General features: G+C 39.5%; 1 protein-coding gene across 4 annotated transcripts in view; it reads right to left on the bottom strand.

The window, feature by feature from the left end:
* GRHL2 (grainyhead like transcription factor 2) overlaps positions 1-17027 on the bottom strand; it is a 143469-nt gene that overhangs the window by 87913 nt on the left and 38529 nt on the right. For all 4 annotated transcript variants that reach the window (XM_079106956.1, XM_079106954.1, XM_079106955.1 and 1 more), the window contains exons 2-4: positions 12704-12899; positions 4847-4914; positions 191-584 (exon numbers count right to left, since the gene is read on the bottom strand). In XM_079106956.1, coding sequence (XP_078963082.1) covers positions 191-584; positions 4847-4914; positions 12704-12871 — 630 coding nt within the window. In that variant the 5' untranslated portion in view covers positions 12872-12899. The remainder of the gene's footprint in view (positions 1-190; positions 585-4846; positions 4915-12703; positions 12900-17027) is intronic.

The raw sequence follows: 17027 nt of genomic DNA, 5'->3' as shown, positions 1-17027 counted from the left end.
AAGACTAAAACTAAAAGAAACTGTCATTTAAGAGTCAAGAAAAATGGAAATATTCCGCAAACATCCACACAGCTAGAAAGAAGACCGGAATGCCAACAAACACATAAAAACACCGGAGTTCACAGTTCCATTCATTTAATCCACTTAAAAATAGAACAGAGGACACAGACCCGCCCGCGGCCGCGCTCACCTCGGTGGTGCCGTCTTTGAAGCCCTCACTGTAGGTGCTGTCCGGGGTGCTGCGCTGGTCGTCCTTGAGATAGGTGCTGTGGGTGGCTATGGAGGGCAGGTCGTACTGAGTCTGTTCAAAGATAACCACGCGCTGCTCCTCCCCGTCTCCCCGGGTGTAGTGCCCAGGCTGGGTCATGAACACCGGCGTGAAATCCTCAGCCTTGACCACGGTGATTCCTGACACCGGGATGATGGCGGGGCTCTCAGCGATGTTGACACTGTACTGTTCCCGCTTTGAATTCTCCAGGTGCTCTTGATTTAGGGAAAGGTTCACTGGAACAGTCTTTAGGACCTGCACTCGGTTTTCTCCTCCACTCAAATTACTCTGAGCTTCACTGGTGCCAAGACAGTTTCTGTGTGCACAGACCCACCCCCGCAATGTGATAGAATTAGAAAAGTTACCACTTTGCAACTCTTAATAAAATACCCAATGCAGGCAGCCATTCGAGGATGCTAATGCCATTAGGGGGAATGGTTGACAGGGCACCTCACAATGGAATGCAAAGGATCTTTGCATCACTAGAAGTAGGACAACTAGCCATGTGCATGCCTGGTATCATGGAATGTCAACTGCTCAATCCCATTGTAGAACACTACTATCCAAAAATAGGGTTGACCCTGAATCTGATCATGCCTTTAGACCTAACTGCCAGCTCTCAGGGATATAGGGGCTGGAAGAATGATTTAAAAAATCAAAAAACAAAAAAACAAAAAAACAAAAAACAAAAAAAAAGCCAAAAAAAAAAAAAAAAAAACAACAACTAGAATGTAGCACAACTTACTGACCTAAATTTGTCAACCAGTCAAAGGCACACACAAAAAGAACAAACAACAAAAAACAAACAAACAAACCAAAAAAATCAAGGAGAAAGGAGGACTGATTGTTTTAAAACAAAAAGAACCAAAAAGCCTAACAATCAAATATGATGAGTGACTGTGTTTGGATCCTGACTTGAACAAACTGAAGAGGCACATAGGAGGCAGTGGGACTTTTGAGGAGATTAATGTGGATGAGGAACTTGACAATATTAACAAAGTATCATTAAGTTAATTGGTTGTGATAATGATTTTGTACTTACGTAATAAAATATCCTTGTCTTTGGAGGTCTAAATCAGGAAAGGTTCGAAGTAAAAAGCCACGGTGTCGTGATTAAAAAGGAAGAAAGGGAAAGGGGGGAATGATGGAGACCAAGGTGATGTGATGAAAATTTATCATTATGAGTTGGAAGATAGAATGAGCATTTGGGGACTTCATTGTACTGTCCTCTGCACTTTTGTATGTGGCTGAAAACTATCAAAGTTTTTAAATATAAAAAAGAGAGAAAGAAAATGAATAACAGGATAAGCATGGTAATTTGAAGGGTGGTAGGAGGGACATTTTGCACCATTCTTAAAGGAAAAGAGAAATAAGAATTTATCATTAAAGTATCTTTCCCAAATTGAAAATTTGCTTGAGTACATGGATAGACAAGGTTAGCATTGAGTTACATTTGGAGCTTAAGGAAGTACTATAACTGGGCTTATGGATAACAAGATCGCTGACCTCTTGGCTGGTAGAGAGAAAGGAGAGGGTTTAGAAAATTAATTCTTGGCAGATTAGAATGAAATACTTTCATTTAGACTAAAAAATTCCTGGAGAGAGCAGAAGCAAAGAGCAACATATAAATGGAAGATAACTAGTGATAGAAAAATGATTTTACTAGCAAGATCCCTCTGTTGTTCAGTAAAATTGGAAGAGGTATTATGGAGATAAATACACATTTTCCATGAATCCTTGTTTTAGATTATCTGGGATGTTTTTGTTTTTGTTTTTCATCTAATATGTTACTTTCTGGGGCTGATTAGTACCTCTTATTGAGAGAAATACTTGAATAAAATTTTGCCTTCCAAAAATTGGGCTCTCCTGGCTCCTAACTATAAGAAGAAGTCCAATAGCCTCTGAGCTCACCTATCAAGCAAGGCTTCCTGTTTTTAGCTTTAACTTTTCAAATAAAACTTCAAAGTGAAGTTTGAGGAAAGAATGGGTCCCCATGAACAAAGCCAACAGAAAAACAGCTAACCATCTCTAAGTCTGTCATAGTTCTATAGAAACAATAATAATAATTCTAGGACTCATACAGACTTTCTGGCTTTTAGCAATAACCTGCTGGTCATGGTCAAATCAATGGATCAAATCACGTATAAGACACAGTGAAGATTTAGAAATTATGTTTCATCTGAATCCGGTTAGGAGGATAGTGCCAAAAGCCAGACCACCCAATTACATTAGCACCGACTAAGCCTCATTGTTTAGAACATTGCATGGAATGTTAATAGATGTTCCTTTAAAAAAGAAACCCATGATAAAATCAGTGTTTAAAAAAATAGAAAAAAGTATTGCCATAACAAGACCACCCTGAGCGGGCCCCAACATCATGAACACAGTAAGGGCCCCTGGGCATTCCTTCATCAGTTAAATTGTAACCTAGAATTCACTAGACTCCTTTAGTGGAGGAAAAGCCAATACTTCTTGATAAGTCCTGCAGGTTGAGTGTAGAAAGGTTTGTCTATATTGATTGGCTGCCAAGGCAATTCCACTTTCCACTCTGGACTTTTCATAGCACAGTATTATTGGCTTGGCCAAAATAGTCAAACTTCTTTATAGTCTATTTCAAGCCAGATTTTTCAATTCTTTGTTTCATGTAAAACACGAATTTTAAACAAAGAACACAAGTCAAAATACCTTCTGGTGTTCTTATTAACAGATAAATAAGCAAACTATAGAGTTGTATACATCTAGCTGAATTGCTATTACCATATCACCAAGAAATAATCGACTCAGGCACCATTGTGATGTGGGTCTATGCCTCTGTTAAAATTAACTTCAGAAGTTGATGTCAGAAACTTTTAGAAAGACATCCATCCAAGAAGTAGACAATTAGAACAAAAGAATTATTGTGAGATACCAACTTACTTACAATAGAACCTAGAATCGAACCACTGTAAGAAAAATGCCATGCAAAGAATGGTGCACTAAATATACTTTATAAAAAATTGGATTGTGTCATTGAGAGTCTGTTATTTTCCCCAAGTAGCAACTTCTGTATACAAACAGTTGTAATGATATCATGTTAACACATGGCACCTTAATTCATGAACACACTGCAGACCAAAATGATATCCTTCCAAATTACATTCAATGAGAAGTCTGCTAAGTCATAATTATTCTATACAAGGTGGTTTTTCTGTATCTCATTGCCAGGTTTTTTTTTTGTTTTTTTTTTTTTTGTTTTTTTTTTTTTTAGGTGCTTCATGGAAATCACAAAAATAATTGCTGAAATACAAGTGCTTTCACGTTGAAATGTTGTTCTAAAATCTGCCTTAATAAAAATGACTTCTCTTGCCTCTGACGTATCATGAAGACAGAGCACACAGCCTAGGCTCATTTCGCCCTGACCCCATTGTAATTACTAGTCTAGGTTTAGCAGGCAGCATGAGTCATTAGCTCAATAAAACCAGCTGTATGAGGAAATGTCACAAGACCTGAAAAGTGTCACCTCTAGTTTCCCATCATCCTTCCTGCCAGTGAGGTCCCTCAGGGCAACCCAGAGCTTCAGAAAACCCCTAGGAGAAGAGTAAATCAGGCACAGACAGTGGGATCTGCTGGGGGTGGGTTACAAACAGGGGCTGCAGAGCCAGGGCTGCCAGGGAGCAGAGTGACCTCTGCTGCTAGGCATAGAGCAAGATCGTAATGTCATAGCAGTTCCTATCCAGGCCAGGTAAGATTCTCCCATAAGCGCCGGCTGGGGATTTTACTTTTTCCTGGCTTCATATTTCCATGTGAAAGAACCTCCTAGAGAAAACCCCTGTGACTTCTTTCCATCCCACTGCAGAGGAAAGGATATACTTGATGGGCAATTTGAAGGGAAGTAGCTGAAGGGTGGTCCCCTCTTTTTGTTTGAATCATCCTGACCCAAGAGGCAGGACCCTGCTATATCACAGAGTGTGAAGTCCTGCTGCAGTTACCTAAGTCAGGACTGAATATTTATGGGCCACAGATTCCAAGTCACATGCTCCAGTTGGTTTCATTAGACATAAATTTGTTGGCATTTTCCCCCTTTTAAATCTCAATTTATCTGTGTCCTGGTTGTCACCTGGTTCTTAATTCAAAGGGGCAGAAGAGGAGAATGACATAATGATCTCTTAACAACTCTCCCACCCTTGCACCCTAAGGGCACTCCTGACCCTCCACCTCCCTCAGCAAGAGAGATTCTCCTGTTCTCACTCCCTCCAGGCCTGGAGCAGTTAAGGAGCTGTGGGATCCATGAGAAATGTTAACACCGGAAGTGGGCTCCCCTGCCAGCATGTTCTCAGGATTCTAAGCCTCTTTGGCAGGCTCCTCATCTGAAGAGCTTGCTCATGACCTTCTGGATGCACAACCAAAAAAATGGAATTTTCTTTTTCCCTAGTGAGAGCTTCAGTTTGGGTCCAAACTCCAACAGGCAGAGAAGGGCAAAGCTTTTTGACCCCATTACCTCTCCAAAACAAAATGTATTAATTGAATACAACTTTTTTCAAAAAAGGCAGAAAAGGAGATGTTCTGGGGTCCCAGTACATTCCTTTACACCCATCATACCTTTTATCCTGGTCTTCTTGATTGTCACTTGTTTTGCTGACAGACAGCAACCTCTTGTCTCGAGGAACCTGGAAACATCATCAAGCAATCAATCAGACTGACACATAGGCAACTGTGACCATGTGCAGAACTAGACACCAGTGTAAACAAAGGAATCTCAATGGAACATTCTCCAGGAAGAAATAGCAAATCTGTTACTGTCAGGAGATGGTAAAGAGTGAGTAGCTTGAGTGACAATGATAGTGGACCCAGGATACAAAGGGGTGGTGAGAAACATGGGGTCACAACAAGCATGATTTGGCTGACCTTGTCCCTGTCCCTGATACCTCCGTGCCCTCTCCACTCTTGGTGAGCAACATGTATGGTTTGAATCAGGACCTGGGTGCCTTGAGCGGACAGAAAGCACTGTGCAGTTACAATAAGCACTCCTTTAATGAGCAAGGACTGTCCCTTTCCTCTGATAAGGGGCATCAGGTGCCCGCAAGAGCAGGGGGATTGAGGAGGGGACCACACTGTCATCCAGTGAGGGAACGAGTAGTTAATATGCCTGGACCATACATTAACCACCCTCCCTACACAGCTTGGGAACTTGACTCCATAATTTCTTTTTCCAATGCACAATTTTTTTTCTTATTTTTAATTTCATTACATTTATTTTTTTAATTTTTGTATTGGTTCTAATTAGTTATACATGACAGTAGAATACATTTATGCATTTCAATAAGTCATACATAAATGGAGTATAATTTCTCATTTTTCTGATCGTACATATTGTAGGATCACATGGGTCAAACAGTCATCTACGTACATGAGGGAATCATGCCTTTCATTATCATCTTAACCCTAATGTCAACACCTTATCTGAAGCATACTAAAAAGGTGATTAAGAGGACACCCCACCAGCAGCTCTCCAACCATCATCTCAGGTCCCTACTATATCACAGATCCTCTGCTTGGCCATTGTTCCCAAACACATGAGTAATTAGGTTGGGCTTTGTTTGGTTGTTCAGATCTTTTTTTTTTTTTTTTTTCTTTTGATTGTTTGTTTGTTTTTGGATATTCAATACATCTTCAGATTTTCTTTTAGCCAATCTCCTTTGCATTTATGAGACACATCCCTCCATTGGACAACTTGAGCAATTCCTATGGTTTTCACTGACCCAGATATGTATGCAAGTCCAGGCAGCTGGACTGGGGAGGTGACAGCAGGGTTACCAAGGGTCAAGCCAGGTTTCCAGGGCTTGAATCTGACTAAACTCAGCTTTCCTCATCTCTGTAAACTGAGATTACTGATTGTCCTATGCTTTGCAGGCTTTTAGTAAAATTAAATGAGGTAAATTTTTAAAAGCATTTAGAATGTCTGGTGTTTTATAAGTATTTGTTAAAGTAAAATAAATCAATCATAAGTCCTTTATTTATGTCAATTTTGAGAGTCTACAATGTACCAGGCATTATTAAGTACTAGATAGGAATAAAATGAATAAAACAGGTTCCTGTCATGTATTGAAGATGACAGATCATAAAATCTCAATACCCAGTACACCAAGGTCCCTTGCAGTTTTATTCTTAATAATGCAAAGGAGACAACTCAAGTATCTATCAACAGAGGAATGGGTAAACAAAATGTGGTATATCCATACAAGGGAATATTATTCAAGCTTAACAAGGAATAAAATTCTGCTATAATATGGAAATTATGCTATACTATGGATGAAACTTGAAGATATTATGCTAAATTAACTAAGACACAAAGGGGAAAAGATTGTATGACTCCACTTACATGAGGTACCTTCAAAGAGAAGGCAGAATAGAGAATCCCCAGGGGTCGTGTTTGGGGAAGATGAGGAGTTAGTGGTGAATGGGTAGAATTTCAGTTTGGGAAGATGAGACAGACATTCTAGAGACAAATGGTGGAGATGCTTGCATAATTTAGTGCCAGTGAACTGTGCACTTAAAAATGACTAAAATGATAAATGTTATATCATGCATATTTTACCATAATATGTTCTTTAAAGGTGGTAGGGAGAAAACAGATTTAAGGAGAAGACCCTGTCTCCCCAGCCTTCCTACTGCTGTGCCCGGGTTTTTCACACAGCTCATCCCACCAGGTGGCACTTGGCTTCTCTACACATACACAGTCATTCTTAATAGTGTTTTTTAAAAATTCAATACCCAGCTATGCGTGGGATTCTCTGGAAACCTACAGGACAGAGCTTCCAGTGTCGCGGAGATCTGGGTGAGAATTTATTGGGTGACTGGAGAAGGCTTTCTAGCCATGGGAACTGCTTACATAAAACTCCAGGATACGACAGAATAAGGAAGTCATTGCCAGAGCAAGAACTGTATGAGGGGAAGCGGTGGCTTCGGAGATGAGTGAAAGCCAGGTGAGGAAGGGCCTTACACCAGAACTGACATTTTACTTCATTATGGTCCCTTCCATAGGTTATTCTCCTTGACCTTCAAGCCTTCTGCACCAACCAGGTGGCACAAAGTACCCTGTGGCTGAAATCCACCCTTCAGCTCAGCCCCTGGTGCCACTTGCCTGGGTTGGAACTGTCTCCTAACTCATCTCTCCTCTTCTTCACTCAATTCCCATAAATCCTTTCTTTCTCCAAGTGGTCTTCATAAGAATGCAAGTCTGATTTTCTCACACTGATACATAAAATTCTCCCTGTATTCTCAGGAACCTGACCTCCAAAATGTCTCCCATCTCAGCATGAGCATACCAGTTGCTGTTCACTTTGGGTCACAGGGTGTCAGTGACCATGCAAAGCTCCTTCTCAAAACAGAGCCCTCACACAAAGTCTTCTCATCCCGGAACACAACCCACTCCCCACTTCCACAGCTTCTCCAGGCGTATGGTCCTGACCAGACCTCAAGTCCCATTTGAATTTTTGTATCCATGATAAGACTACAATCTCCATGAGTGCCTTCCCTGTGCAGTTCCATCCCAAGTGCCTTGGATGTAGTAGGGTCTCTCAAAATATTTACTGCAAGAATAAATCAATTCCAATGGCCTAGGAAAGAACAAAAGAAAGAGAGAGAGAGAGAGAGAAAAAAAAAGGGATTCCAAACTCTAACTCCAAAGATGCATGAAAGGGAAAGTTACTTTTGCCTGGAGTCACTAGTATGAGATCTGGGCAGACAACTGTACTCATTCTGCAGCATTAAGTATAAGGCATAGAGATGATTATTGTTTGATTATTATTTGGCTTTGCTCCAATCTAGGCCTCTCTGAACTATGTTCACCTTGTGCTTTGCAGTCTTCAGAGAAACTGAGACCTCTGAACTCAGTGCCCTCTCTTGGTACTAGACCCACATTTACTGTATCACACCTGGACATCCTACAAGCTCATCAAACTCTTAACCACCTCAGACTCATCTTAGGCATCTTGCTCTTAGTTCTGAGTGCCCCCTGACCAACTTTCTCACACACACAATCAGTTGCCAGTTTTTATTCAAATGAATAATGATTTTTGTGAACATATTGCTTTGTGTCTCTGTCATGCCTGTTTTAGTGGATAATTTCGGGAAAATGCTCAGAAATGCTAATCCAGGCACCTCCTCCCCATACTCATCCTTTAGGTCAGTATTTTTCATCTGAACTATTGCAATGGACTGCTTTTTGAACTCTCTCGCCTCAGCCCACCTCTTCACTGCTGCTGTTGCTGCTGCTGCAGGTGCTATAATATGTGTGGCTAGTCTCTCTCATCTATGAGGCTTATGTTCAAAATCCTTTGAAATTGTTGGAATGTGGACTCTGGAAAGCCGTCAGTCAGTTTACTGCTCCTGAAACATAGCACTTACCTCCATTCACTGGTTACAGGTTTATAGGTGGTTTATCCTGGACTGTGACTCTGCAGCTTGAGTTGGATATCCAACCCCCCCTCCTAATGTCCATCACTATTGCTAGAAGACCATAGCTAAGTTGTGAATATTTGTTGGATGAACAAAGCAACAAACTACTTCCAGCAATACCAGGTCAGCAGAACAGACAGGAATGACTAACCAGGAAGTATACTTTCACTAGAGCTGGAACCAGATTATAACAAACCACTAGTTCTCTCAGTAAGAGAGTAAGTTGCTATGGTTTGAACATATCCCCCAAAAGTTCAGCTATTGGCAATTTAATCTTTAGATTGATGGTAATGAGATTTGGAGGTGGAACATTTGGGAAGTAATCAGGATTAAACTATATTATGAGGATGGGGCCTTAATAGTGACATTTGTGACTTTATGAAAAGACTGAGAGAACTGAACTAGAACACGTTATCTGTCTTGCTATTTGATGTCCTTCACCATGTTATTATGTAGTAAGAATTCCCTTACCAAATGCCAGTGCCATGCTCTTGAATTTCACAGACTCTAGAATTATGAGTTAAGTTAACCTTTACTCTTTATAAATTATCTAGTCTGATATTCAGTTATAGCAACAGAAAACAGACTAAGACATAAATCCAACTAATTTTTTAAATATCTAATTAAATCCATTATGCTTTTCTGTCATGCCTGAAATTCTGGAAAGTTTACACTTGACTTTGGAGCTGCTATTGGCAAGTAGCTTAAACTGCAGTGAGAACTACACTAGAATTGAGTCCCTAAATTATAAGAGATTCTATAAATTTGGGGATTTAATAAATACCATTGAAATTAGTAAACAACATAGTAAGCTTCAAATATATGTTTTAAAAATTTGCACTGTTTACAAATAGGCTCAAATAAGAGCATTTTTATCATTGTAATGAAAGGGATATTAGGAAACCCAGGATTGTCCTGTGAGCATGGGTAAATTCCACTTGGTTGTCTGAACTATAAAATGTAAAATCTGATGGGCTTCACTGCAATAATTCTGTGGTGACAATTAAAAAGGAAGGTGAACAAAACTTGAGATTTATAAAGTATTACACAAAGACATGCCTTTACTAAATTCCAAGGACAGGGAATACTATTTCTTAAGTACCTCTTTGTGTCCCACAAACTCTTTTCTCTAGACTGAGCTCACAAAGGTCCCTTTAGGGACAATGTACTCCAACTTTAAAAGTGAGGAAAAATGAAGTCCTTGACAAAAAGGATCAATTTGAACTTCAAAAGAGGTATAAAAGTTGGGGTGGGGGGGATGGGAAAAAATAACAGAATGAGTCAAACAACATTACCCTATGTAAATTTATGATTACACAAATGGTATGCCTTTACGCCATGTACAAACAGAGAAACAACGTGTATCCCATTTGTTTACAATAAAAAAAATTTTTAAAAATAAAATAAAAAAGAAGGAAGTGAGAACTCAAAAAAAAAAGAGGTATAAAAGTTGATAAAATTTAAATGATGATGTGACAGCAATTGTAAACATTAATTTAACTTCTCAGTTTATATTCAAAAAAGGAGTATCACTCCTTTTTCATTAACATCCTCACTTTGCCATAGGAAAGGGCCTATCTTCACAGGATGTTTAACTTTATAATTCTAAACCCAGTATACACACACTGTGTACATCCAGAGAACAGACACAGCCTCAAAATGATCATGGGAAACAAGACCAATAATTCTTTCCACGGGCACTAGGATGTTCAAGCAAAAAGAAAGCAAATCTTCTGTGAAATGAAAGGAGCCATAACCCTAACAAATCTTAGACAATATTAATTCAGTACAAAGAGCTGTAGACTTGGCTACAGTTTGAGTTTTATGCACTCCATATCCTACATCACAAAATATTGACAGAAATCAATATTTCAACTTTCCTTTGAATCTTAGCAAATGTGTAAGGAGAGGTAATCTAGGTACCACATTTCCTAATACTTGATTATCAATATTTACTAATACTTGATTATTCTCTGAACCTATGTAAAATACATTTTAAGGTAATCTTTTTTTCACTGATTAAAAAAAAAGAATTTTCATCAAATATAGACATCTAAAATTATGTTAATTTCACAATTGATAGAATAAAATATATTCTTTTTTTTTTTTTTTTTTTTTTTTGCAGTGCTGTGAACTGAACCCAGGGCCTTGGGTTTGCAAGGCAAGCACTCTACCAACTGAGCTATATCCCTAGCCCCTATAAAACCTATTCTTAAAGAATAAGAATAGTATATTTCTTCTAAATAGATCAATATTTCTTTAGAGCCCTAGTAAAGTTATTAACTGAAATATTAACATTATAAAAGCCAAAAAAAGAAGTTGTAATGATCTCAATGATTAAATCAGTATCACTTTAATGATGTGCCAATAGATTTTAAAAATTGACAAAACTGTCAAATTTTGATTATTTTTCCCTAATAAGGGAAAACTACCCTCTAAGGATGAAACCAAAAAAGTTGAACCTCAAGAAATAGTCTAAGACACAAAAAGTCTAATTTGATGAGATCCAACTCAAGAAATGGTCTAGGACACAAAGCAGTCTAATTTGATGAGATCAGAGCTTCAGAATCATCCCAAAAATGATTTTGAAAAATTTCACTCCAAAACATTTAGATTTATCCTTGTGTTTTTCAGATGAGATCGTTAGTTGAAAAAGATGACGAAAAAGAAACAACCACAAACAGGAAAGAAAAAAGAAAAGTCTACCATGAAACCACTTTGGTTCTCAGGCTTAATTTTTTCAAGTTTAAGTTACTCCTTTATTGTCAGGAAATGAAATGCAGTTTAGGCCTTAAAGCATCTTTGCATCTGGAACCCACTTTCCCCCAAAGTTAAAGCCCTTCTCACCATGTCAGGAGTCTTGTTGGGAGTTTCACACTTTAATAAAAGGCCACAACATTTGCCAACTCTACCTGACTGGATGGGGGATGGGGGTGGGGGGATGGAGGGGATATGTCTGCCTAGACCAGAAAGGGTACAGATGAAAAGTCCTTCATAGAGTTCTCCAGCATTCCCTGACAACAATGATGTGTTCATTGATCCTCATTTAAAATACCCTGGATTGGCAGACCTGTCTGTCCTTCACAACTGTCACTCACCCTTGCTCTTCATCCCAAATAAGGCAACAGGAAGTAGAGACTGAGGATCACAAAAAGGGAAATTGTTCTTCCTGGTGGTGTTGTTTAAAGAAGGTGTTCCCATGATGGATGGAGAGGGGAGGTGGGATTCAGTTCTCATCCCCAAATAAGAGCAACACAGCCAGCTCACCATTGTGTCAATTCCCAGCATAAACCAAAGATGTTCACAGTCAGATTCAGGAAAGTGTCTCCTCATTCAGCAAACATGGTTGATTTTTTTTTTTTTTTTTTTTTCCCACATTTCAACAATTCTAAGAGAACAGGTCATATCCAGTATAGCCCTTCATGACAGACTGGGTTTCCTGAACTATTCCTATTTTATAAGTACTGTAGATCAAGTATTTTTTCCTAATGTAACATTTATTTCACTTTAAGCATTTTTCAAAATAGAAGTTTAGTGTCTATTGAAACAAATGGAGGCAGTAAGGATCGAAATTACTATAAGTTTTCCCCTACAATATTCCCTATAAAACTATAAACTTTAGAGGCAACCTAATTACCCAAGAACTGAACAATAGCTAAATTTTGGTATAGCCACACAATGTAATATACTTTACTCACTAAAAATCATAACCATAAATTAAACATGACCGTAAGGAAGTCTTGGTAATATTTTGTTATGTAAGAATTAAATGTACATAATATCTACAAATGTGCACAAAGGACATAAGAAATAATTATCCCACACAGAAAACTGCTCTGGGTGTGAGGTTGGGCTTCACAGATGAGGAGGCAAGGCAACAGGAACAGAAGAGGTTGAATCCCACATCGGTCCACGGGCCTGGGACAGAATGGGTCTCCTCCTGCCGTGGGCAGGGAAGGCCTGAGGCAGGAAGGACAGGAGCAAGAGGGTGGAGCCCACCTTGTAGTAGTCGTAGAGCAGGCCCAGGGCTGCAGCACTGTCCTCGTCCCCGTTGATGCTCATCATCGCCTTGGTGGCCGCGGTCAGAGGGTTCTCCAGGTACGACTTCCAGGCTTCATCCTCGCTCGTGTAGGCTCTTCGGGTGTTGAACGGAGGGTCACTGGGCATGGGCACTAAGGCCACCAGTCTTTTATTACTGTGAAAACATGAGAAACATGGGGCTCATTGTCAGGGAATTTCCCTTTTTGCTCCTAATAAAATACTTTACAGGCATCGGTTCCTATTTCTTAGACTGAGGGGGAAGAAAGGAAAGATTTAAAACCAAGGCGACAGCCACGCTGCATTTATAGACACTGATTGATTTTTTTCAGTATGCTAAGTACTAACAGTCTTTAAAAGGTATCATAAGTAGCCCTCAGTTAGTCCCCTCCAAACTTGGCTTTCCATATCCAATTACTCTGAGCAATTTTATCTAATTATTCTTTGTTAATGAGCACTGGAATGGAACCCTGCGAGAGTAGGTTTCATTTAACTGAGTTCTAATTATAAGTGTGCAATACATTAAGTGTAATCAATACATTAATAATTATTAAACATTGTTTTTATCTAGTTTAATCTATGCTTGATGTTACTAACAAATTACAGACTAAGTCTCTCAATTAAATGGGCAATATAAGCAAGCCACTTGGCAAATACAACATATTACATCCTGATATTGCCACATAATAAGGAGATGCAGCAACAACCATGAGATGCTACTCGAACCCTACATTGTTGGATGATTCCACTATATCTGGGTGATTTAGGAGCTACAGGTTGTAATGACCATCATGGAGAGGGAGGAGTATATCTGGAGAACTTTCAGAAGAGATAGAAAGGGACAGTCAGTCGGTCCATCATTTCAATGAACACACAGGTCAGTGTCTTCAGGTGGGTGTGAGAATGACTCAAATACCCAAAGACCATGACGTTCCAGCAGCTACCCACGCTGGGACCCAAAATGTCAAGTAAAAGAACCTGGAGAAGCTTTTCACTCATTTCCCGAGTCTTTTGCTTGTTCACGGAAGTGGAACCGAAACGGAACAATGAGACATTGTATTTCGGTAACACCTACTTTGGCACACAGTAACATCACACAGACAAGCCACAGGGTGAGTTGAGGTAACACTAACAGTGATCAACAGAAATGCAGCTACCAAGACCTCCTGATGGCCCATAGTTATAAAAGAGTTGGCCCCTTTTGCCAACACAATTTTAGGATCATCCAGTGGTAGATGGTCCATCAGCTCTCTCTGTGACGGAGAACTGGTGTGAACCCTTGACACAGAATGTACTGAGGCCCTTTATATGCTGGCATGCCATGCACTGGTGTAAGGTCAGAAAACAACACTGGCACTGATAAAATACATCTGAGGATGGGGGTGGGGTGGGTGGGAATTGTACCTTTATCAGAATGAAATTGTAGGATAGATAGTCTCTAGGATTCAGGCTTGAGCTTTTTGTCCCAGAGGTTTGGTGGAGCTGATTAGGAAGAAAGAATATTGTCCCCGATTGCAGATGAATTGAATTAAAAGTGTATAATCAGGTTTCTTGGAGCAAATGAGGAAAACCCTGATTGAAGGACTTACTAGTCACAGGCAGTGTGGTGACATGGAATAGCATGGGCCGTACAAGTGAGTCCTTGCTCAGTCACCTACAGTGGAGGAAAATTGGCTGGACTTTGAACTTCAGTTTCTTCTGTCTTAAATAGGGATAGCAATGGCAGCTAACTTACCTCACAATGTGATTTAGCTCAAATAAAATAATTGGTAAAATAGGGTCCTGTTAACTCCTGTGCTATGCAGATGACAGGTGACACTCTCATTGCACAATTCTGTAAAGTTTGTGTATATATCAGTTTTTGGTAAAGTTGACTACAATTTTAAAGCACTAAAGATAATCATTAATTAAAAAGAAAGCAGCTATTTATTCAGCAATATTCCACAAGTATTTATAGACAGTCCAATATATGCTAGACATCATGCCAGATGTTGAGTATGAAGGGATGAGACAGACACTGTACTTATCCCACACTGCTGGCAACCTAGCAGGCTAGACAGAGTGCAGCTATTGCAAAGGTCAGGAGCATGAGGAAGCAAATGAACAGTGCTGTGAAGGCACAGGACAGAAGAGACAAAACCAGTCAGAGGATCGAGGAGGAACAGATCTGAAAGATAGAGAGGAAGGAATGTGCTCATCAGTTTCGAGAAGGAGAGATGTGTGGGCAATACTTTTTAAATTGAAGAATATATTTCATAGAGTAGAATAATGGAATTTTCTGGCAACAAAAGCACAACTGTATTCATTTTGGAGAGTCTGCTGGAGAAATTTGCATATTTTGATCTAACAATAAAATAGCATCTCCATGTTGTAAAAATAGATTCTGACCCCCCATTAGTGGCCTATAAGGACCAAGGCATCATGCATGCTTTCTAAAATGCTGTGTCCCACAGAAAGGAATAAAGAGCTTCATGGTACAGATGCTCCAAGATTGATGAAAAGATACAAATTCAAAATTCACAGTATGATTTCTACCAAAAGCATATTGCTTTCACATCATTGAGTCAAAAAATTGTCAGTCAAAGCATTCTCACTTGAGAACTGTCTGTATTTGCAAGGACTTCACCACTGAAAAAGACAGGGCTCTTTTTCTCGGTCACGCCTGAGAGAAGCACGTATTGCTATGAAGGAGGAGTGTTCATTACAACATGGACTAATTTCCAAAAGTTCACCAGGAAGCTCAGGCTGAGCGAACGTAGCCAAGTCTTGATTTACACTAAGTGCTGTCCTGCTCCACTGGAGATATTTTTCCTGAGTCTTCCCTCATAGGATCCTCACTCCTCCTGCTGAGACTCCTGGATTGCTGATGTCATCTGTTCTCAGCACAGATGTTAGCTCATGAATGTAGGAGCTTCATCAGCCTTTCCCCTAGGATGAAACTGTTGATAAATCCTTGCATGATAAACGGAAAGAATTATGCAGGGACAGTGCAATTTTACTGACCATTTCTTTTCACACTTAATGTCCCAAGGGACCCTTTGTGCCCTTTCCTTTAACTATGCAATGAGGGTTTTTTTTTTTTTTTTTCTTCTTCTTCTTCATAAATTATAATCTCTCCAGTACAGAGCACTATTGAATGAAGTTTGGTTTAATAAAAATGGAATCATCTCTCTGGTACACTGATCAAAAATGTAGACTTGTAAAAACAGGAAAGTTTCACAGTGCAGTGTTTACCAAAGTTGAAAACACTTTCCGAAGCTGACTTTTATCATCCTTCATGGGGAATGATGATTCAAATTCTGCTTTGGTCACTTTCTTAAATGTCCTTTGTGAAGTTTCAGGTTTGCTGTGTTCTGAGAAGCCTTGAACAGAGAACTGTGAACAACAACTATAAACTTGTGGCCTGGGTCCTTCTTTGAAGAAAAATGCAAATGAACACCAGACCATTCACCGTAAGGCTAAGGTGAAGTTAGGTGACACATACAATTTCTTTTTTTTTTTTTCTTTATTTGTTTTATTGAGCTACTACTTCGTTTTGCAGATGTAGAGAGCAAGGTTGAAAACTGAGTCATCAGTTGAAGGAGACACAGGGGCGGGGAGGAGGGCGGGGAAGGGAGAGGAGATGAGGGAGAGAGACAACACTCAACTGAGATGATAACCTACCAGTCCACCAAAACTCTGGATCACTCTGCCAGGGTCAGCCCACCTCCACCTGCTCCTCCCTCTGCACAGAATAAAGATTCTGGGGAGGAACACAGGGAACTTAGAACATAATATCTTTCCTTCTAAAAATATGTGTCCCTTGTAGGAAGTCAGTCCCCATATTCAGTTTTTGTCTTAGCTCTTCATGCCTCTAACTAGTCTCTGTCCCCTCTTTGACCCATATTGAAATCCTCTGGAATAATCTCTTCACAGAACATGCTCTTCTAGAGAGTAGTATAATTCTTTATTGCCTATAACATCAAGTCCAAAATCCTCCATCTGACATATATATAAAATATAAAAGTATATATAAAATTTAAAAAAAAAGAATTAAGCCATTTTCTCTGCAGCTCCCTAAAGAAGCCCATTCCTTCCTCCATGCCTTCCTTTGCTCAGGCTGTCCCCCTCCTGAAATTTCCTTCTTGCTTCTCTTTATATTTACTCTTATGTAACAATTCTATCCAACAATTGCAACATTCTATCCAACAGAAAATGTTCCAGAATTTTCCCTGTTTTAGCCCTTCAGAGCATCCCTTTGCCAAGAATTCCTAAGACATGTGTATTATTCATCATATAGTCTATC

Source organism: Sciurus vulgaris (genome assembly GCF_902686455.1).
Source record: "Sciurus vulgaris genome assembly, chromosome: 1".
NCBI lineage: Eukaryota > Metazoa > Chordata > Mammalia > Rodentia > Sciuridae > Sciurus > Sciurus vulgaris.
The sequence above is the reverse complement of the archived record's forward strand: the minus strand, read 5'-3'. Positions and strand labels throughout refer to the sequence as shown.